This window comes from Eptesicus fuscus, chromosome 17, assembly GCF_027574615.1.
Source record: "Eptesicus fuscus isolate TK198812 chromosome 17, DD_ASM_mEF_20220401, whole genome shotgun sequence".
Lineage (NCBI taxonomy): Eukaryota > Metazoa > Chordata > Mammalia > Chiroptera > Vespertilionidae > Eptesicus > Eptesicus fuscus.
Window position 1 is genome coordinate 3,688,620 of NC_072489.1, and position 22,712 is coordinate 3,711,331.

Below are 22,712 nucleotides of genomic sequence, written 5' to 3' on the forward strand. Positions count from 1 at the left end.
GTCTGTTGCAAGCTCTTTAATTTTTATAACAGTGTGCTTTGGAGAGCCTTTTGTTTTCATTACATGAAGTCCAATTTGTTTTCTTCTTTTACAGTTTAGGGTTTCTGTGCCCTTTTTAGAAAAATTTTGCCAAACCCAAGGACACTAAATTTTTCTGTTAGGTTTCCTTTAGAAGTTTTATGGTTTTAACTCTTACCTTCAGGTCAATAATCTATTTTGAATTAATTTTTGTAAAAGGTAAGGGTCATAGTTCCTTTTTTTGGTATAATAATATGCAATTGTCCAGAACTATTTGTTGAAAGACACTGGCTCCCTCCTCCTCATGTGACTGTAGAAAAGCATTCAATGAGACATGTAAATGTCTCTGAAAAGTGAAAAACTCATAGAAATCTGTCACCATCATTATTAGTCAGTTCTCAGTAGGCCAGGAGTCAGACAACCTGACATGTGGTACGCACCCACTCTTTTATTAGCCTTTAAAATATATTTTAACCTCAGAGCTTATTCCCTCATCCATAAAACAAGAATAGCAATACCTGACTGTTTTACTTTAGAGGCATTTTACACAGATTATGCATTTTTAAAGTGCTTCATAACTTGTAAAGTGCTATAGAAATGCAAGATGTTGTCTTTACACTTGAAGATCCCTGGACAACATGATGAAGCCCATTCTCACTTTTCAGGAACATAAGTGACTGCAAACTGAAGCTGTGCAAGAAAATGCTAATAGTCAAGGGTACAAATTATGACTGCCTTCTGAACGTTAACATTCTCAGAACATTAGAAACCCTTTTACTGTTGGTTATAAATGTAAGGGAAGTGGAAAAACAGTAATAATAATTATTTAGAACACTGGAATTTAAAACATTAGAAAGACTGAAAATCAGGGCAATTATTTTGTGAAAATAACTTATCAAGAGTAGTTTGAACAGTGTTTGCCTCTTCTTTTTGTCACATGACTAAAAGCAGACTGAGCATTCCTACCCTTCGTGACCTGCCACACTGCGTCCCAGGCAGATCACATCCCCGCTTCATCCTCTGCACTTATGCTGCTGTGGAGCAGCACCAAGAATGCCTTTAGCCGAAACCGGTTTGGCTCAGTGGATAGAGCGTCGGTCTGCGGACTGGAGGGTCCCAGGTTCGATTCCGGTCAAGGGCATGTGCATTGGTTGCGGGCACATCCCCCGGTGGGGGGTGTGCAGGAGGCAGCTGGTCGATGTCTCTCTCTCATCGATGTTTCTAGCTCTCTATCCCTCTCCCTTCCTCTCTGTGAAGAATCAATAAAATATTTTTTTTTTAAAAAAAAGAATGCCTTTAATGTGAAGCTGTTTGCCAGCATCACTTCCTCTAGGACACGCCCATCCTTTCTGTCACACTCTCTTCATTTATGCCAATGAACTCCTCTAGACCAGTTCCTCTGGCTTCATATCTGGGCTGTCTTCAGTGGTGGCCATGTCAGCCTTTTCCTGGTCAGCCATTTCTTCTGTAACTATTTCCATTCTATTAGAATTTTACTGCCAGCATTACCACTTTTCCTTTTTCTGCCTCAGTGTCATCTTTGTTGGTCAATGTCATCTTTTGGTTATCCATATCCAGTAAAATGCTATGTCGGTTTATCATTGAAAGATGAGGAGGCAACACAACCACATGCTTTGCTGTCTATGCGTGAGCTGAGTGACCAGCACACAGTGACCAAATGCTGACATATTTAAGAGAAGTGACATGAGTCCTGGTCTGATGGCTCAGTTGGTTGGAGCACCATCCCATTCACCAAAAGGTTGTGGGTTTGATTCCCGGTCAGGGCAAATACCTAAGATTTCAGATTGGATCCCCAGTCGCGGTGTGTATGGGAGGCCGCCAATCAATGTCATTCTCTCACACTTATGTTTCTCTCTCTCTCTTTCTCCACCTGCCTCTCTTTCTAAAAATCAATAAAAAGCATTTTATTATAAAAGAAGTGACATGATTGGTCACTAATCAGGATGTGCATCTGTACTCACATAATGATCTGTGGACAGGAGAGACAGAAGTGACGTTTACACCTTAGGCAATTACTCATAGTTAATATAGCAACACTATTGAAATTTGAATCATGCTTTTGAGGGGTGGTTGTTACCTAATGAAACAACAGTAACTGAAATGTGTGCATCTTGGAGCCATGCAGAGTGAGGACCATCTTCACTTGCAGTGTCTCAGGATGCATGAGTTCCCCATTTAGCATTCACAGCATTTGAAGAGAAAGGAAGATGTTATTTTTTTGGCTTTCTTCATGTAATTCTTCATGGACCTTTTCTATTACTTCCAAAAAAGTATGGTGAAGAAATCAAATGATTGTCACTGTTAGGTCTGATCAAATAATTGAATCGATATTCCCTGGGAACTGACCTTTAGTCCACTTCACAAGGGACATTCCCTTTTGCTTAGACAACATTCCACTTCACTAAGACCTTATCCTTCCCCTCTAGACCTTCCTAGGATCCAGGCCTGCCCAAAGAATGCTCTGCCCAGAAAAAGCCCACCTGGAGTTCTTTAAAATCTCTGACTCCCCAACCCTGGTGCTGGCACCAGTTTGGGGCTCAGCCCATCTGGTTTTACAGATGACCTAATACAGTCATAACTCTTTACCTCTTTGGCCTCGTGCGTTCCCCCTTCAGCGATCCTAACAGTCACTTAAGTGTGCTTATTTTAAATTAAGTTACACTGTGGTAAGAGACTGAACTTCAAAATAGAACTTGATCGAATAACACCTGAATTTCTTTTCAGAGAAAGTAAAAAATTGTACATGATTTTCCTTAGTTTTAATCATTTAACTTCACTATTTCATATCTGTGCATCTCTTTGGTTGTCACTCTTCTTGTACCCAGAATAAAAGTTCAGTCAGATCAAATGTTAAATGTACCCCTAACCATGATGAGTTTCTGCTGCGATCCAGAGGCTCATTTAGGCCTGCAGGCACTCAGTCTCCTTGGGGTTAATGGCATGTAAAGGGTAGAAATTATAATACTGGACCTCTAACTTCTCAGAGTAATACCAAATTGTTGGCATTATCTCTTAAACTGTCTAACAATGGCTCATCATCCTGATTTTAGAAATATTTATCAATGCACTCTGCACTCTCCTTATAGAAGATAGAATAAATTATTTTTACTAACTTGGGAAGGTACTTATTACTTTTATAATCATAAAGTTATTTTATATCTGAATGAACCAACTAAACATGAAGATATTTACTCAAGGATGGCAGATGCTGTGTTCTATTCTGATTTTCATAACCACCTCAGGCCTAGTGAGAGAATCAAGGACATAAATAGTTAATTAAATCATAGTTTGGTAAGTGGGGAAGGGTAGTCACAAGATAGTAGAGACTTTTAGAAAATACCAAACCTAGCTTTGAGGAAAATAAGGAATGTCTGGCCGGGCTAGCTCTGAAAGACTGCAGGAATTACCTCAGCAAAGAAGGATGGATGGTTCTTACAAGAACCGCAGGTGCAAAGGCCTGGAGACAAGAGAAGGAGAATGATGAATTCTAGAAACTAAAAGAAGCTCCATGCTAAAGAACTTTGCCATGATAGGAACAGAGAGGCCAAGAGGTCTTAAAAAGAGAGTGCCCTGTTCTGATTTGCATTTCAGAAAAACTATTTCTGGAGTTACTGTGAATAGAGGGAGTGGGGGCAGTACAGAGAAGACCAGGTGGGATGCAACAGTCTCACTGGAAGCCAGCAGCCCTAGGAATCCAGAGATGGGAGAGGATTCTAGAGGTATTAACGAGGTAAAATCAAAGGAGAGTTGTGACTACTTTTGGATATTGCAGGTGACTTGAAATTTTCTGACAACTTGGTGGTTGCATTAAATCTTACCTTATAATAGACAAATATGCAAATTGACCGCACCTTCGCTACGCCCAAGCCACGCCCACCAACCAAGCCACGCCCATCAACCACGCCCCCAGGAAACCATTGAAGGGAAGCACCTGCTCCGATCACAGGAGCCAGCCGAACCCACTCCTGCGATTGGGTCGCAAGGACGCTGGGGTGCGGGTGGAGCCCAAGGCCCGGGAAGCCGCCCGGGGCTTTCCGGGCCTTGGGCGCCAGCCGGGTGCCTGCTCCGATCGCAGGAGTGAGCCGACCTGGGGGGTCGGCTCGCTCCTGCGATCGGGTCGCAGGGACGCTGGGGTGCGGGTGGAGCCCAAGGCCCGGGAAGCCGCCCGGGGCTTTCCGGGCCTTGGGCGCCAGCCGGGTGCCTGCTCCGATCGCAGGAGTGAGCCGACCTGGGGGGTCGGCTCGCTCCTGCGATCGGGTCGCAGGGACGCTGGGGTGCAGTTTTCACCTGCACTAGTTTTCTGCCGGCACCGGGACCCTGAAAGAAGGTAGAAGGCGGTGGCCACAGCCAAGGCCTGGGTCCCCGGTGCCGGCAGAAAACTGGTGCAGGCAGCCAGGTGAATGAAGGTCTATTGCACGAATCTTCGTGCAAACGGGCTACTAGTACAATATATAATAAAGGAAGATTAAACTGAAAGGAAATATGATAATTTAATTTTAAAAATATTGACTTTGAAAGGAATGTAAGGCATAGAATGAGTTTGCCTGTGTGTTTTTCTGCTCTTTGCATGGCCTAAGACAGATAAATCCTGTGAGGAACCAGCCGGGTGGGGAGGGATGTGGCACTACATTCACCCAGCACAGGGAAACAATGCGCAGGGCCCTTTGGAGATAATCAAAGGGCAGCCTCCTATCGGCAACTTTATTTTCCAGGATTAAGGCTATATATAGCCCCATTTATTTGTGTGTCTGAACAAAATGGCTAGGGAGCCTGGTCAGCGCTTCTTGTACCAAAAGCGACAGGTGTCTTAAACTATTAAACTATGTTTTAGATGGTTCGTAGCCTGAAAAATAACAATAAAGGCATAAGAACAGGCTGAAGGACTTCTGTGAATAACCCTGTGGCTGTGGCTGGAAGAAGTGCCTGGATTGAAAGACTTGAACTTTACCATGTTCTTGCATATCCAAAAAATATGCCCAGGCCACCAACTACTCACTCCTCATTATGGTCACAGATCAAATTGCCTAAAAGCCATACAACCCACTTTTTATCTTTTCCCAAATGTAAACAGGAAAATAATCAAAAGCATTTTTAGCTCACATGGAAGGATGTCTCGATATCTGTTTTTGTCTCTGTTGCATGGTTCATTCCCACAGTTGAACTCACAATGCGGATTCTTATGGTCCAAAGCCTTTGGAGGTAAGAAGTATAAGTCATGTATTTACTATAACAAAAAACATCTGCCTTTGTCTACTGTTCATGACCCTTAACACTCTATATGACATGACCTGATATTAAATGTGTTTTATGAATAATGGAGAAATCGAACCCTCTTTAAAAAGTTCTATAGGAAATATCTCAAACTTCAGATGTCAATAAACAAGTGGCTTTATAAGGAAATTTTAAATCTAAGAGATTCTTCTTTTGCTGGAACTTCAATACCTTTCAATTTTCCTTTAAAAAAAGATTATATAGAACTAGAGGCCCGGTGCACAAAATTTGTGCACGGCAGGGGGGGGGTGTCCCTCAGCCCAGCCTGCACCCTCTCCAATCTGGGACCCCTCGAGGGATGTCCGACTGCCCATTTAGACCCGATCCCAGGACTGCTGGCTCCCAACTGCTCACCTGATTGCCTTCCTGATTGCCCCTAACCGCTTCTGCCTGCCAGCCTGATTGATGTCTAACTGCTCCCCTGCCAGCCTGTTTGCCCCCAACTTCCCTCCTCTGTCGGCCTGGTCACCTTAACTGCCCTCCCCTGCAGGGTTGATCATCCCCAACTGCCCTCCCTTGCAGGCCTGGTGCCTCCCAACTGCCCTCCCCTGCTGGCCATCTTGTGGTGGCCATCTTATGTCCACATGGGGGCAGGATCTTTGACCACATGAAGGCAGCCATCTTGTGTGTTGGAGTGATGGTCAATCTGCATATTACTCTTTTATTAGATAGGATAGAGGCCTGGTGCATGGGTGGGGGCCAGCTGGTTTGCCCTGAAGTGTGCCCCGGATCAGGGTGGGGGTTCCCTTGGGGTGTGGGGCGGCCTGGGCAAGGGTCCTGTGTTGGTTTCCAGGCCAGCCACACCCCCCAGCGACCCAAGCAGAGGCCCTGGTATCTGGAATTTATTTATCTTCTACAATTGAAACTTTGTAGCCTAGAGCAGAGCCAAGCCTCCTGCTCACTCCTTGGTGGCAGCCATTTCTGTTGGAATTTATGTATCTTCTATAATTGAAACTTTGTAGCCTGGAGTGAAGGCCTGAGCCGGCCAGGGCTGCAGAAGCTTGGCTTCCTCCATCGCCCGGGGCAACCCTAGCCTCCTGCTCTTCCAGCTCAGTGGCTGCCGCCATTTCTGTTGGAATTTATTTACCTTCTATAATTGAAACTTTGTACCCTTGAGTGGAGGCCTGGCCCACCAGGGTGTGTGGAAAGCTTGGCTTCCTCCATCGCCAGGGAAACCCAAGCCTCCCTCCTGCTCTTTGTGGCCTCAGCCATCTTGGTTGGGGTTAATTTGCATATCACTCTGATTGGCTGGTGGGTGTGGCTGGTGGGCATGGCTGGTGGGCGTGGCTGGTGGGTGTAGCAGAGTGATGGTTAATTTGCATATCACTCTTTTATTAGATAGGATAATCACTTCCTAGGACCTACCCAAAATCTATCATTTTATAGACAAAAATAACAGCAACAAAAATATATAAGCATATAAACAAAAAGTATAAATAGTCTCACAATTTACTCCTTGCCCTGCAAAGAAATTACAGTTGGGACACTAATGATAAAATTCTTCCTATCATAATAATTTATTTACCAAGTATAAATCTAACAAACATTTATTGTATACTTAGAATGTATTTGCACTGTTCTAAATTTTAGAGTACAAAGATGAATCTGAATATGAATATGGCTTCATCCTACATGAGTTACAGGAGAAGTTGAAGAAGACGACGGACATGTGAACATGTAAAAAGACACCAGTATGATTGACAGCACTAGACATTACCTAAAGGTATGGGGTTGGTGGGGAAGACATACAACATGTACAAACACACCAGTATGAATGAAACCACTGGGCTCTACCTGAAGGTATTCAGTTGGAGGGCAGACATGCGAACAAGTACAAAGACACCAATATGATTGAGCATTAGACTTTATCTGAAGATATGGGGTTAGGAGGGTGCACATGTGAACATGTACATCAACACTGGAATGAATGACAGCACTGAAGGTATGGGACAGAAAGCTCTAGAAAGTAATGAATACTTGAACTAAGTCTTCCTGAGTCATTGGAAGTTACTCACATGAAAGTCTGTGTGTGTGTGGAAGAAAAGAAGAACAGAGTGAGTGGCTATCATTCCAGATAGGAGGACAAGAATAAAGGCATTGAGGTATATATGTCCTCTCAGGGAAATAGTAGGTAGTACCCAACAAGAGCACAGAGCACATGATATAGCCCAATGGGAAACTGAAACTACCAGGAAGGCCTTGTTCATATACAAAAGAAATCAAGATACAGCTAGTCCTGTTCTATTAGAATATTGGTGAATAAAAACCTATACTTTTAAAAGCTTTTCAGTAACTCCTGGGTGGCCAACTTGGTACCACCAGTCCTTAAATAGGTGTTGGCAACTCCTGAGGTGCAGTGAAGGTGTTAAGCAGCAGGATAATATAATCAGATTATCCTTTTAATCTTTTGCAAACCCATTTTAAATTTAACTTAGAAAAAAATCTGTAGGAAGAACCAGAGCAATTTTGTAAAGTAAGAGTAATAAGGGAAGACTAGTCTTAACAGATGGTAAAAATACTATCCAGTCATGCTAATTAAAGGAGTGGAGAACTTATGGATATGGACAAAGGTGGGGTGATTGCAAGGGGTTAGGGGTGGAGCTGGAAGAGGGCATAGAGAGGATACATAGTGATGGAAAAAAATAAAAATAAATAAATAAAATAGTTTGATACCAGTATATTAATAGACAAATCACTGGAAAAAGTCCAAGAATAAATTAAAGTGCATGTGGGGCTTCAGTATACGGTAAGGTGGCATTTTATATCACTGAAGAGAAGTTTCCACATAATATTGAGACACCTGGATAGCTATATAATGCTGGGTGCCTACAAAATACCTTCTAATAAATTAAATTCTAGCTGGATCAAAGATTTAGATTTGAAAAATTATCAAATTATTAGAAAAAAATCATGAAATAATTATTATGATCCTAGAGTGGAAGGGGAATTCTTAAAAGACACAGAAATTCCTGAAGTCCAAAATGAAAAGCTCACCATATTTGTCTACTGAAAATACCTGTATTTTCTTAGTCGATGTGTGTAACATAACAACAAAGTAGAAAATTTACCATCTATCACACATACAAAAGGGATCATTTCTTCATTATTGGAAACTTATTAATGGACTAGAGGCCCGGTGCACGAAATTCATGCACGGGGGTTGGGAGGTATTCCTCAGCCCAGCCTGAACCCTCTACAATCTGGGACCCCCCAGTGGGATCAGGCCTAAACAAACAGTTGGACATCCCTCTCACAATCCAGGACTGCTGGCTCCCAACCGCTCGCCTGCCTGACTGCCTGATTGCCCCCAACCGCTTCTGCCTACCAGCCTGATCACTCCCTAACCACTCCCCTGCCAGCCTGATTGCCCCTAATTTCCCTCCCCTGCCTGTCTGGTCACCCCCAACTGCACTCCCCTGCAGGCCTGGTTGCCCCCAACTGCCCTCCCCTGCTTCAAGTGGTTACTTACCTGAATAAAGGGATGGCAGTTCGGAGGGACCAGGCCTGAAAGAATGAGCTGGAGCTATATGTGCTGATATTATATTTGGGAATTATATCTTCCATGGGAAATTATTTTCAAAGGAAAAGAAGGATGAATAGTAAGTAAAGTACAAGCTAACAATTTTTCTGGAAGTCTGTATGAGAAGCTTAGCTAGTGGAAAGGGGGCCTAAGAAATAAAGGGAGAACAAGAAGGAGACTTTATCCATTTTATAAGCTTTTATACTGTTTGACTTTTTACTCTGTACCCCTGTGACTTCAAAAATAAATTTAATATTTAAAGACAAAAACAATGTACTCAATATTTTTTAAAAGAAAAAGAAAGAAAAATGAAAACAATTCTGGTAGTGATGTGGAAAATAAATCACATATAGACTTCTGTTAAGACAAAAATATTTACCATATACTCCTGGATGATTTCATGTTCTTCTACCCTTTTCTTAAGTACTTGAAAATAATTCTTGATGTCTGATTGCTCGTGAAAACTGAATCTTAATGGCCGAATCTGAGCCAACTGAACTAAATCCCTTTCAGAAATAATCTGTATACCTAAGGGAGAGAGAAATTCACACCTGTAACTTACTTGTATGTATGTGAAAGGATATTTTATTGTTGTTGTTTTCTCTTAAGTAAATACACCAGCCACTTAAAGATAATGGAAGTTTATATTTTCAGAAGTGATGAGTCTATTTGAAAGGAAGTATCCTTGTTTTGGAAAAATCATGACTATATACTTTGAAATTACACCAAACCCACTGCTCTTGGAGGAAACTGTAAGTGCAATAAATGTAACAGATGCAGCAGACCTAGAAGTGTTCTGATTCATAATGTGAACTGGGTGTATGTACCGACAGTTATTCCAGGCAAGCACGTACAAGGCCTGGGTGGGGAAAACAGAGAACTGCCCCCTCCCTGGGGCCAAATGTTCGGAAGTCCCTGGACTCTGAGATGAGAGGATGTGGAGTCCAACACATTTCTTATTAAAATGGATCAAGTGCACAGACGTGCGTGTACATGTGCACGCGCAACACACACACACACACACACAAGAATAATATATGATATAGTCAATAAAACTAAAAAATAGATGTATTATAAATACACATAATTGACAGGTACTAAATAGTTATACACTTTAACAGAAGAGGTTACTTTCTATATAATAGTACATATGGAATCTTTTACCACATAGACAATAATCTAGGCCAAAACTCAAAACTTAATAAATTAAAAGGCATTCATGTACATATGACCATAATGAGATTAAACCTTCCAAATCAATATTTTCAATACCACATCTGGAAGATCAATAACACATCTGGAAAATCCTCAAATGTGTGGGAAGTAAAAAGCATACTCTAGGTGCATGCAAGACAGCTGCAGCCACGGACTGGACTTATAGCAGAACTACAGAGCAATCCACCTGAAAAACCCAGACAGGTGTAGCTGCTCCGAAATATTATGTCTTCGGAGCGCTGGAGCAGCCACTGGGAGACGGGTACCCGGAGGAATGCACAGAAAGGGAAAGACCTCTCCAGCAGGCTATGGTTGAGGGGCAAAGCTCCCTTCCTCCAGGAGCCTGGGGTCTCAATGCCCCACAGAAATCCCCAACCCAGAGCAACACAGGCTGGAGGAGAAGCCCAGGTAACACCCTGCAGGAGGAACCAGCGGATTTTGTCCCCATGAGAGCCTGGGACTGCAGGTCCCAGCGAAGCAGCCTGGGTGGCTGGAGAGGCAGCACAGCTGTGTTTGGGTCCAGCCCAGGGGTCTGTGGCTGCTCCCAGCAGTGACTTTAAGGGACCCTCTACTTTCTGTTCTGGAAAGGCACTGGGCAGAGCTCCACCAGTGACTAACCTGTGTGGCTAGGGAAACAGGATCAGTCTCTCCCACCTGGAGTGCAGGGTCAGAGCCCTCCGCAGGTCTGGTCTTGCTGGGACAGCACAGGGGAGAGAGCAGGGTGCTGCTGGGAAGGCACAGGGGAGAGAGCACGGTGTGTTCCTGGGAAGGCACAGGGGAGCAGTGCAGGTCTGGCATTGGGGGCTGGCAGAGCTGGGAATTTCGGCCCTGCTTTGCTGAGAACAGCAGTTCCACACAGGGCTGTTTTCTGCCCCATCCTGCTTAGTTTGGTGGCTCAAGGACACGGGTGCTGAGGAAGAGCTGGATTTTGGAACTGTGTCTCCCAGGGAGCCATTGAGGGAGAGACAGTACACAGTGACTGCATGGTGGGGAAACAGAGCTGAACTCCTTGGGAGTTCCAAGCACAGCCCGTGAAGGAGAGGTGGTGCCCATCCTTCCTCACCCTCCCCCTGCCCCAGCAGGCTGTGGGCACCACCCCAACAGGAGTCTGGTTCATCCATGTGAAGTCCCGGATACCCCCACTAGGCGCAGTTCCTGGGGGCCAGGGGGCATCTCAGAGCAGAGTGAGACCTCAGATGGCACTATGGGGGACTCAGAGGCTTAGCCCTCCTGGGGGCTGGGCCAGCAGCATCCTCAGTGAGAGACTCAGTGATTCCTGAACGCAGGGCATCTGAGCCTGCTCCTCCTAGACAGCTGGCCATACCCACCCTGAACCTGCAGCAACTCCCTGAGGGGGAACTAGCCTTGGGACTGGCAGAGACGGAGGGCTTTGGCTTTGAAGCAGGGACTTACTTTCCCCCACTGAGTGCCTGATGGTATAATCCCCAGGCGGGGCCCACTAGGAGCTAGGCTAGCTTGGGCAACCCTACTGACTCTCTTCAGAAGCTCTGGAGGAAGAGCATGCAAGGTCAGCCAGAAGGCAAAGTGGCTCACAGGTGGAGGCCGGCCCAAGGGAGCCCCAAGGAGACAGCCCACAGATCTGGCCCCAGCTCTGAGCTGGAGGAGCTAACCCATTTACACAGACTGGCCCCTCCCATGCACACACAGGTCTAGCAGATGCAGACACAAACACTGAACCGAGTAGTAGCTATAGAGTGGTAGCTCAAGCCAGTTACACACAAGGTCTGAGAGTGACCTGCATCTGAAACCCATCTAACAAGACCCAGCACCAAAACAACCAGCTTCTTCTCTTGTGCTAACTGCTTGGCTCTTGCTGTGGTGGGTTCACACCACACCAGAGCTGGACCCAACTGGCCACACAAACGGCACATGAAAGGGGATCCCGACAGGCTCCAGCCCCTCTGGGAACCACCCACCTCAGGGGGCAGCGTCTGTGCAGCGTCTCACACCTGGTACTCAAGGTTTGCCTCTATAGAAACCCAGGAGGAGGGTTAACAACTGTGTCACTGAGCCCAACAGAACGTGAATGTTGTAGTGCTTTTATCCATAACTGCCAAAACCTGACACCAACCCAAATGTCCTTCCACTGGTGAGAGGCTAATAAAACTGGTGTGGTCATGGAGTGGAATGTTATTCAGCAGAGAAAAAAAATAAATTCTGATAAATGCAAAGGCATGGATGAATATCAACAATACTATGCAAAGTGAAAAAAAGTAGACTCAAAAGGCAACATATATGTATGCTTCCAGTTATATGACTCTGAAAGAAACCAAAGGAAATAGAATGAAAGCATTGCTGGCTGCGGTGCTGGTGGCCGGCTGCGGGAGAGCGGAGACCTGCAGCAAGAACAGCCTCTGCCCGGGGTGCGGCAGACCTCTGTCCAACCTCAGAGAACTGTGTGCCGAAAGGCTGAGTTTTGCTCTCTGTAAATGAATTTTCAATATTTTAAAACTATTTTCTTATCAACTATTTTTGTGAGACTTGTGTTTTAATAATTGTAGTGTGATATTGCCTTAATTAGATTTGACATTTTAAAAATAAAAAGTCATTAGAGAAGGTAATCTGGCACTTGATGGGAGATTGAAATGAGTGATCTCTAAACTCCTCTCAAACTCCAAAGTATGCATGTGACCCTCTAACTTCACACCCAAAAGTTTTATATGTGTATAATGAATATACCATTCATGGTTTTATGTAGGTTTATATTATATATACTTAAATATATACATATAAAGAAAATATTTGGGATATTTTTCAGTATTATTATTTTATTATACATACTTATATTTTCTTTATTCTCCACAATATGTGATTACGTGTAATCCAAAATTATTATTTTATTTACAAAGTACATACTATGCAACAAATTAACATTAAGTGAATGAGGTCATATTCAAGTCTATACAAATCTATAATTCCTAGTTTAAGAAAATATAAAATAGCTCATTTTAATGTCATGCTTTATATATTAAAATATTTAAAGGGTAGAAATTCGCCCTTATAAATGTGGAGTGTGCAGCAAGAAAATCCCCAAAAATATTTTTTCCCATTTTAAAAAGTCTGCCTTGCTCTCTCCTGCATCTGTGTTAGAAAAGCCTTTGTGCACGGCTCTGAAACCAGCCTGCTCAAGAACCTTCAACAGAACAGGGAGCAGTCATACCGTGCACACGCGGGGAGACAGCCCGCGACGGCCCTGCAAGCTCATCCTCGTTGATCCATTTGTCTCTGAGGTAGGCGTCATTGGCTGTCCACATACTGTGTTCACTCTCACTAGAAAATAAATGCACGTATTTGTTCATGGTATCAAAGAATTTATGCATTTAAGAACCTCTGATAATCTACAGTAATTATTAATTGACATTCACCGGCATTTCTGTTCCACCACCTACTTCCATTGTCAGCACCTGGAACTGGCCCACTTCCCAAGAGATAATTCCGAAATCCCAGTGTCAGATCACAAACCCCATTTCCTCCAACTTTTACCTGCAAACCAGCCACCTTGGACCTATCCACCTTCCACCTTCTCTGTTCCTTTTCCTAGGTTGTGGGAGAGCAGTACTAGGGTCACTTGGTGTTCTCATATCAACAGAGAGCCCTTTGGAAAACACTGATTTTCTCTACCATCCCTTCACTGCAGCTAGTTCCGATCTTAACCCTCTGCTGTAGTAAAAATGCAGCCACTTCTAGAAAATGCAGGCCAGAAAACCAGAACTCTTTCAACTTACTTTTAAAATGTGTACTGCCCTGACCGGTTTGGCTCAGTGGATAGAGCATTAGCCTGCGGACTGAAGGGTCCCGGGTTCGATTCTGGTCAAGGGCAGGTACCTTGGTTATGGGCACATCCCCAGTGGGGGGGTGTGCAGGAGGCAGCTGATTGATGTTTCTCTCTCATCGATGTTTCTGGCTTTCTATCCCTCTCCTTTCCTCTCTGTAAAAAACCAATAAAATATATATTTAAAAATGTGTACTTAGATGCATCAACATTCTTCATTACTCCTTACTTTCTTCCTGTTCAAAATTCATCCTTCCACATTCTCAACTACAATGCCTCTATCTCCTGAGACACTTTTCTAAAATTTCATATATATATGTTTTATATATATAAAATCTCTCCCTACCTACCAATTCTTTAATATTATAAGGATACTTTATTCACCCTCATTGTAAAGATAGAAAACCCTTCAAACTTTCTCTCAATCTAACTCCTGCTCTATTTCTAACAGACTTTTCAAATACAAATCCACACTCATTTCTGTTTGCTTTCCAACTTCTCACTGTGACTCGGTTTCTTCTCTTGTGCTATCTGCTTGGCTCTTGCTGTACTTTCACTTACAACCCACTTAACAGAAGCCTCCTATTATTTGACTTCTGGGTCTAATCTTTAATGTCTAGAAAAAAATTCCCACTAAAATTCAAATTTTATCATACCTGTCTACCAACTTCAGAATAAGCGAAGGCTCCTTCCTGGACACATAACTTTAGTATGTTGCCAATGTGGTCCCTGCCTCTCTTTTTTTTTAATTAAGTTATTTATTTATTTTTTATTCTTTATTGTTGAAAGTATTACATATGTCCCTGTTTTCCCCCATTGACCTCTCCCAGCCTGCCCATACCCCCTAGCCCAGGCCTCCATCCCCCTATCGTCTATGTCAATTGGTTCTGCATATATATATTCATGTTCATTAGTTGATTCTTCCCAACCACCCACCTTCCCCTCTGAGGCATTCCCTCTGAGGTTTGACAGTCTGTCAATGCTTCTATGTCTCTGGATCTATTTTTGTTCATCGGTTTACATTTTTCATTACTGTATATCCCACACTAGAGGCCTGATTGTGCACCAGTGGGGTCCCTCAGCCAGGCCTGTGGGATCGGGCTGAAACCGGCTCTCCAACATCCCCTGAGGGGTCCCGGATTGTGAGAGGGTGCAGACCAGGCCGAGGGACCCCACTGGTGCACAATCAAGGCTGGGGAGGGACGCAGAAGGTTGGCCTTAATAATTTGTGGGAGGGCTCCAGGGTGTGTCTGGCTCACCTCACTCAGTCCCGATCGGCCCAGCAGTAAGCTAACCTACCGGTTGAAGCATCTGCCCCCTGGTTGTCTGTGCACGTCATAGTGAGTGGTTGAGCAGCCTTAGCACATCATTAGCATAATACACTTTGATTGGTTGAATGGAGGACTGGAAGACCAGACACTTAACATATTAGGCCTTTATTAGAGGATACTAGTGAGATCATGTGGTAGTTACCTTTCTCCAACTGGCTTCTTTCACTTAGCATAATGTTCTCCAGATCCATCCATGCTGTTGCAAATGGTAAAAGTTCCTTCTTTTTTATAGTGGCGTAGTATTCCATTGTGTAGATGTACCACCGTTTTTTAATCCACTCATCTGCTGATGGGCACTTAGGATATTTCCAAATCTTAGCTATTGTAAATTGTGCTGCTATGAACATATATTCTTTCTGATTGGTGTTAAATGTTTTGGGGTTAAATGTTCTGAAGATATCAATTAGTTCCATGTGATCTAGTGTGTGATTTAGGATTCTGTTTCCTTATTGATATTTTGTCTAGAAGATATATCCAGTGATGTCAATGGGGTATTAAAGTCCTATACTATGATTGCATTGCTATATCTCCCTTGATTACTTCCCAAAGTCTTTTAATGTATTTGGGTGCTCTTGTATTGGGTACATATATGTTTGCCAGAGTTATAGCCTCTTATTGTATTGATCCCTTTAGTATTATGAAGTGGTCACCATTACCTCTTGTTATGGCCTTCATTTTGACGTTTAGTTTGTCAGATACAAGTATTGCTACCCCAGCTTTTTTTTTTTCATTTGCCTGAAATTTTTTTTCATGCCTTCACATTCAGTCTGTGTGAGTCCTTTGTTCTGAGGTGGGCCTCTTGTAGATAGAATAAGTATGGGTCATGTTTTTTCTTTTTAATATATTTTATTGATTTTTTTATAGAGAGGAAAGGAGAGGGATAGAGAGTTAGAAACATCGATGAGAGAGAAACATTGATCAGCTGCCTCCTGCACCCCCCCCCACCGGGATGTGCCCGCAACCAAGGTACCTGCCCCTGACCGGAATCGAACCTGGGACCTTTCAGTCCGCAGGTTGACGCTCTATCCACTGAGCCAAACCGGTTTTGGCAAGGGTCATGTTTTCTTAACCTTTTCACTATCCTGTCTTTTTATTGGAACATTTAATTCATTTATTTTTAAGGCTTTATAGATAGGTACTTGTTTATTGCCATTTTTATTCTTTATGGCTGTGTTTCTCCCTCTCTTTCTATTATTCCTTCTTAAAGCAGTCTCTTTAGGATTTCTTGCATTGCTGTTTTGATGGTAATAAACTTCGTTAGCCTTTGTGACGTTCCTGATTTCTCCTTCAATTTTGAATGGTAGTCTTGCTGGATAGAGTGTCTTGGATTCAGTCCCTTGCTTTTCTTTACTTTGTATACTTCCTGCCACTCCCTTCTGTCCTGATGTGTTTCTGTTGAGAAATCACCTGATAGCCTAATGGGATATCCCTTATAGGTAACTTTCTGTCTCTGTCTTGCAGCCTTAGATTCTTTCTTTGTCTTTAATACATTGCAATTTAATTATGATGTGTCTTGGTGTGGGTCTTTTTGAGTTCATCTTGACTGGGACTATCTGTGCTTCTTGGACTTGTATGACTTTTTTCTTCCCCAAGTCAGGGAAGTTTTCTGTCATTATTTCTTCAAACATACTTTCTATTCTTTGTTCTGCTTCTTCTCCTTCTGGCACCCCTATTATGCAGATGTTGCTTCATTTCCTGTTGTCCCTAAACTTTTCTAAACTCTCCTCCTGGTTTTTAATTTTTTTCTCCAATTGCTGCTCTGATTGTATGTTTTTCTCTACCTTATCTTCTAACTCTTTGATTTGGTCCTCAGCTTCTTCTAGTCTACTGTTGAAACCTTCCACTGTGTTATTTATTGCAGACATGTCATTCTTCATTTCCTCTTGATTCCATCCATGTTGGTGTATTTTTTACTCAGCTCCTTATAATTCTCATTGAGCTGCTTGTAATTAGTAGTCAGATGTTTGAGCATCCTTAAACCATTACTTTGAATTCTTTATCTGACAAATCATTTGCCTCCATTTCCTTTTCTGGCAATTCCTCCTTTTCTTTCTTTGTTTCCCCATTTTTGCTGTCCCTTTGTATTTGTTTCTTGTTGCTAAGCCACCTAGCTTTTTTTTTTGGGGGGGGGGGAGGGGTCAACCTATACAGACAGTGTTTTGTGAGACCCAGTGGTGCAGTCTCTCAGATCTCCTTGGCTGGGTGTCCTAGGAAAACCCCTTACTTGAGTTATTAGGATTCTCCTGATGTATTTGGGTCTTGAATGTTATTGTCCCATGCTATGTGTCTCAGCCTCGAACTCATGGTGCAAGTTGTGGATGTGCTGCTTGCTGTTCCAGGTGACCCACTGATCCGCCACTTGTGTCTGTCTTCACAGACTGTGGCCACAAGCAGGAGGGGCAATTTGCCCTCTAAGGTATGCCTGTCAGGCCCATGAGGCTCAGGGCTGGTTCAGACAAGTTCTGCCGGCTCCCTGGGCTTCGCCTCTGCCCTCCTTTGCCTGTCAGTCAGCTGTCAATCTTAATCACTCAAAAATCTGTTTCTGACAGGGCTTTAGGAAGAAGAGGTGATGGTTAGCTTTCAGAAAATATGATGTATGTGTTTTCCTATCCCACTTGATTGTTGGTGTCCTATTGGTAGGAAGGATTTCTTCTCTGACTTGCTACCAGTGGGACTGGAACTCACTGGATTTTGCTCTGATGTTGAATCTGGTCCCTTGGTATCTATCCTAGGTCTCCTAGAAGCTGCTCTAGTGCAGGAGAATATGAGTCACTGTTGGTTCTTTCCCCTGTGCAACTTGATTGAGATCCGAGAGGCTGAAGCCCCTAGCAGTCCAGTGGTCATGGAGTCCTTAGCCCAGAGGCTGGGTCTACCTTGAGTCTCATGCCTTAATTGTCTCTGTTCTGAGTTGTACTCCCTTCCCTCACTGATCTGGTCCCTCAGGTCACCTGCAGATGGCAGGATGGCATGCACACTGTCCTTTTAGTGTGCACTAATTGCATGGTCCCAGAGTCTGGGCAGGGTGGTGCACGATGTCCCTCTGGTGTGTACTCACTGCGTGGTCCTGGAGCCCACTCACTGTGGGGGTCCTCGATTCTGCAACAGTGGTCTCTTGCGAGTTCCCACTGACCAGCGGCTCACTGTGTGGGTCCGAGGTGGTGTCCAAAGCCAGTCTGGTGATGGTGAGGCTGTGCTCCTAGCCACCACTGCTGCTCCCTTCAAGATGGCATGGTTTCTGTGTTAGAGCCACGCCTGCCCAAGGAGTGCCTGTAGCAGTAGCAGGGGTTCTTTGTCCAGGAGAGCCTGATCTACCATCCCCCGAGACTCCTGTGAGATGTAACTGTCCCTCACTGACACACACAAATACACACACACCACACACGTCCACACACACCCCTGTCACTCCCTTACTCACTCAAACTCTCTCCCTCACTGCAGTCCTGCTCCCTGTCTACATTTTCATTATCATCTCTACTACTTTCTTTTTTTAAAAAAATATATATTTTATTGATTTTTTACAGAGGAAGAGAGAGGGATAGAGAGTTAGAAACATCGATGAGAGAGAAACATCGATCAGCTGCCTCCTGCACACTCCCCACCGGGATGTGCCCGCAACCAAGGTACATGCCCCTGACCGGAATCGAACCCGGGACCCTTGAGTCCACAGGCCGACACTCTATCCACTGAGCAAAACCGGTTTTCGACTCTACTACTTTCCTTCATGTATTTCAACCTTTAACTTTAACAAAATAAATGCTTTCTTCTTTTGCTTCTGTGGGTAATTTCAGATTTCTTACTTTTTCTCCTTTTCTATTCCTTGTCAGCTATCTTCAAAAATCTTTTCTTCACAGAGCTGGTTAGGAATGCCCCCTCCATAGTTCTCTATCTTATATATGCAGAGTCCTTGGGCATTGGCACTATTATTTACCACATTGTATTTAAATTTGTCTTTTTATGTGTTTCCCTAATTAAACTGTAAACTGCATTATTTTGTATTTTTAAACACTGCTTAGTATATAATTAGTACCTACTGCTTAGTACATACTATTAGCATATATCTTTTTCATTTAATGTACTTCTGAAAGTTGAACATAGAAGATTTATACTGTACACATTATTATGAATATTATCCCAGTGACTATAGGTAATATTACTTAGCAATCTCTATGGAAGTATGACTCAATAAAACACTTCCTTATTTGGTATGGTTTTGCATATAACACCTAAATCTGAACTTTTTATGAGCATAAGAGCTGCTACCAGTGTTTCTTTATTTTTCTTGATGTAAATTTACTTTTCTCTTGGTTCTTTTAATTTTTTTTCATATGAAGTACAAAGAATTCACCAAGCTGAGTCCCATTGTTTCTAGCATATTATTTTCTTTATAGAATGAGCCATAATTTCTAATAAAATGCCACTGTGTACCAAGCTTTACCTTATCTTAGGAGCTCCAGACACATTTACAAAAGCTTGGGAAGCATGGAATTGCTGAGATGGCAGAGAAATGAAATTCTGTAGGCATAGCTTTTTCTTGTGTTAATACCATATTTATGAGATCGTAAGTACATTCTATTTCTAGCTAAATCAGTTTGTATTTATTACAAAGAGCTGTATCTTGAAATATACTAAACAGTTGAGGGCTATCATTCACTATCTCCACTCAGAGGAGGTATAGCTATTAACAGGAATAAACAGAAAACTAAATAAGTTATTTAGTCATACCTTTCTGTAGGTTCTTGAAAAAGGTCCACAAAATCACTATGTTTGAAATCCGAAAAAGAGAATATTACCTTATCTAAGTTAACTTGATGTGTAAAAGCCTATAGGAATAAGAAAGAATAGAAAATTATGGCTAATATTTCAGAAACATGTAGTTTCAAAATATGACTTCTGTAGCTTCTTAAAATACAACCAGAAGTACAAATTGACTGTTATATGAACAGTCAGGAATGCAAAGTCTAGCATCAGATATACAGTCAATAATACAGTAATAACTAATGCATGGTGTCAGATGGGTACTAGATTTATCAGTGTGATCACTTTGTAAGGTATATAAATGTCTAATCACTATGTTGTACACCTGAAAACTAATTTAATATTGTATGTTAACTATAATTTGAAAAATTTTAAATATTTTTTAAACTAAGGAGTGCCTGTGGCAGTAGCAGGGGTTCTTAACAGAATTAAAACCATAATCACATGATTTTTACTTCTAGAAAATCACTTGAAATGTGTTTCTCTCTAGTAAATATTTTCCAATCTGTCAAGACAGACTGTAGAGTACTATGCATATACAGGTGATTTTTATTGAATCACCCAAGTTATTTTCCAAAGTAAATAAAAAATAAGTTCATATTTCTATTCTTTCTTTTTAAAAAGTATGTTTTCATTGATTTTTTAGAGAGAGAGAGAAAGGGAGAGAGAGAAACCATGATGAGAGAGAAACATCGATTGGCTGCCTCCTGCACAACACCGCCCACAACCTGGGCATGTGCCCTGATGAGGAATTAAACCAGCAACCTCTGGGTTAACGGGGTGACACTCAACCAACTGAGCCACACTAGCAAGGTTAAGCTTCATTAAAAAAAAAAAAAAAGATTATGACTTCAGCCCAGAAATTTTTACAATGAGTGTTGAGTTTATTGTAAATATAAAATTCCCAACATTATATTTATCTTTATTTTAGAACTTGCATAATCTAGTAATTCTAAGTATGTCTCTGCCATGAGAATTTGTACTGCCTGATGGTCTTCAGGCCACTTTGTAGCTTTCGCAGCCTTCCGGTACTACCTAGCCCACCAGTAAACAGAACTGAATATAAAGAAAGAGGAAAAGTCATTAAATTAAGATTCAGTAATCAATATTTTGGCCCTCAATTCTGTTTCAATGAATCTATTCATTTGACAATTCTTTTCTGGGGGCCTATGATGTGAATACACTGTTCTAAATGCTCCCAATGAAATACTGAACAAGAGAGGCTTGTGTCCTGCCCTGTGGAGCTACATATTCCCATGGGGAGAGAGGAAATACATAAGCAAGCATGTAAAATTACAGCTGGCGATTAGTGTTAATGCAGAAACAGAGTATGGTGATACATAATAGCCATGTACCTAAAAAATACCAGGAAGGACTATGCAAAGAAGCATCCTGAGCAGAAGGAGCAAGCCTAGCATCTGGGCAGCCTTCCCTGATGCAGACACCGCCTAATTTCCCACCCTCACCTCATGTCTCTCTATTTCTCATGCAGCATATCCAGCCACAGCCTGTGTCCTGCCTTTTCATCTCTTTAAAGTGTTATTTGATGACTTTTATTTTTTTAAAACATATTAATTTTTCCCCTCTTGCAGGTATATGTGTTTTGGTTGATTCCATAAAACTTCCTAGTCCTGGAATACCTCTTGTGGGCATGTATACAGCCATCATTCCAGAACATGAACCCAACCAAAGAGATTTTAACACTAAGCGCATTAATGGAAAGATATAAACAACTTCCCAGCAGTCCCACCACATACACACTTTTCCTTCTTTACCTAATATTGTCTTACTTAATCTTGGTGTTACCTTTTTCCAAGCTTTTAGATCAGCCAATCAAATCACATGCGCACACACAAACACACAACACAAGCTTTGAAATTATGAAACTATTGTTGTTTAAATTGAGGATAACTATTATCTTTATTATATTAAGTCTTATTATTCATTAATATGATATAGCTATTATAATATTTTTATGATATTCTCAATAGCAGTTCACACCTTTTCTTATATTTACTCCTATATACTTACTAGCTGGTACCATTGTAAATGTAATGATATAGATTATACCATTGTATTTGCTAACCACTGCATAATGAATGAGCAAACAAGTTTTCATATATAATTTTGTATTTATTCTATTATAAATATTTTATAAAATATTTCTTTGTAATTTCTTCTTTGACACACGAGTTTAGAAGTATGTGTCTTTAAATTTTAAATGTACATTTTACCCTTTTGTGATTGACTTATTACTGAGTCTCTTTATGTCAGAGACTACAGTCAGTATTATAAGATTATTTGACATTTGCTGAGAGATATTTTGACTTGATATCTGATAAATTTTTATAAATGACCCATGTATGCTTAAAAAGAATCTCTATTCTTTAATTTTAAAAGCAAGTTCTATTTATGTTTATTATACCTAGCTTGCTAATTGATTTTTGGTAATTTCTACTGTCTAATCTATTGATATGATATATTTTTAAATGTTATACTATCATAGTAAAGTTATTAATTATCCCTCCTTGTAGTTCTGTCATTTATGAATTTATATATTCTGAAGCTGTAATTGGGTGTTTATAAATATAGAATTTTATGTCTTCCTTGTGAACTAACCCTTCCAGTATTACATAGTGAACTCTTAATGCCTAATACTTTTTGCTTTTGTCTCTTTGTCTGCTATTACTATAGTTACAACAGCTCTCTTTTCTTAGTGCTGCTTTGTGTATTTTCCTTATTTTACTTTAAAATGTCAAGGAAAAATGTTTCCCAAGGATTTCTTTTC

General features: G+C 41.8%; 1 protein-coding gene across 1 annotated transcript in view; it reads right to left on the reverse strand.

The window, feature by feature from the left end:
• The window catches only part of PTPN20 (protein tyrosine phosphatase non-receptor type 20), a 100,853-nt gene that overhangs the window by 40,543 nt on the left and 37,598 nt on the right, over window positions 1–22,712 (reverse strand). The window contains exons 3-6 of the mRNA XM_008149139.3: window positions 19,892–19,989; window positions 13,227–13,336; window positions 9,210–9,358; window positions 5,140–5,230 (exon numbers count right to left, since the gene is read on the reverse strand). Coding sequence (XP_008147361.2) covers window positions 5,140–5,230; window positions 9,210–9,358; window positions 13,227–13,336; window positions 19,892–19,989 — 448 coding nt within the window. The remainder of the gene's footprint in view (window positions 1–5,139; window positions 5,231–9,209; window positions 9,359–13,226; window positions 13,337–19,891; window positions 19,990–22,712) is intronic.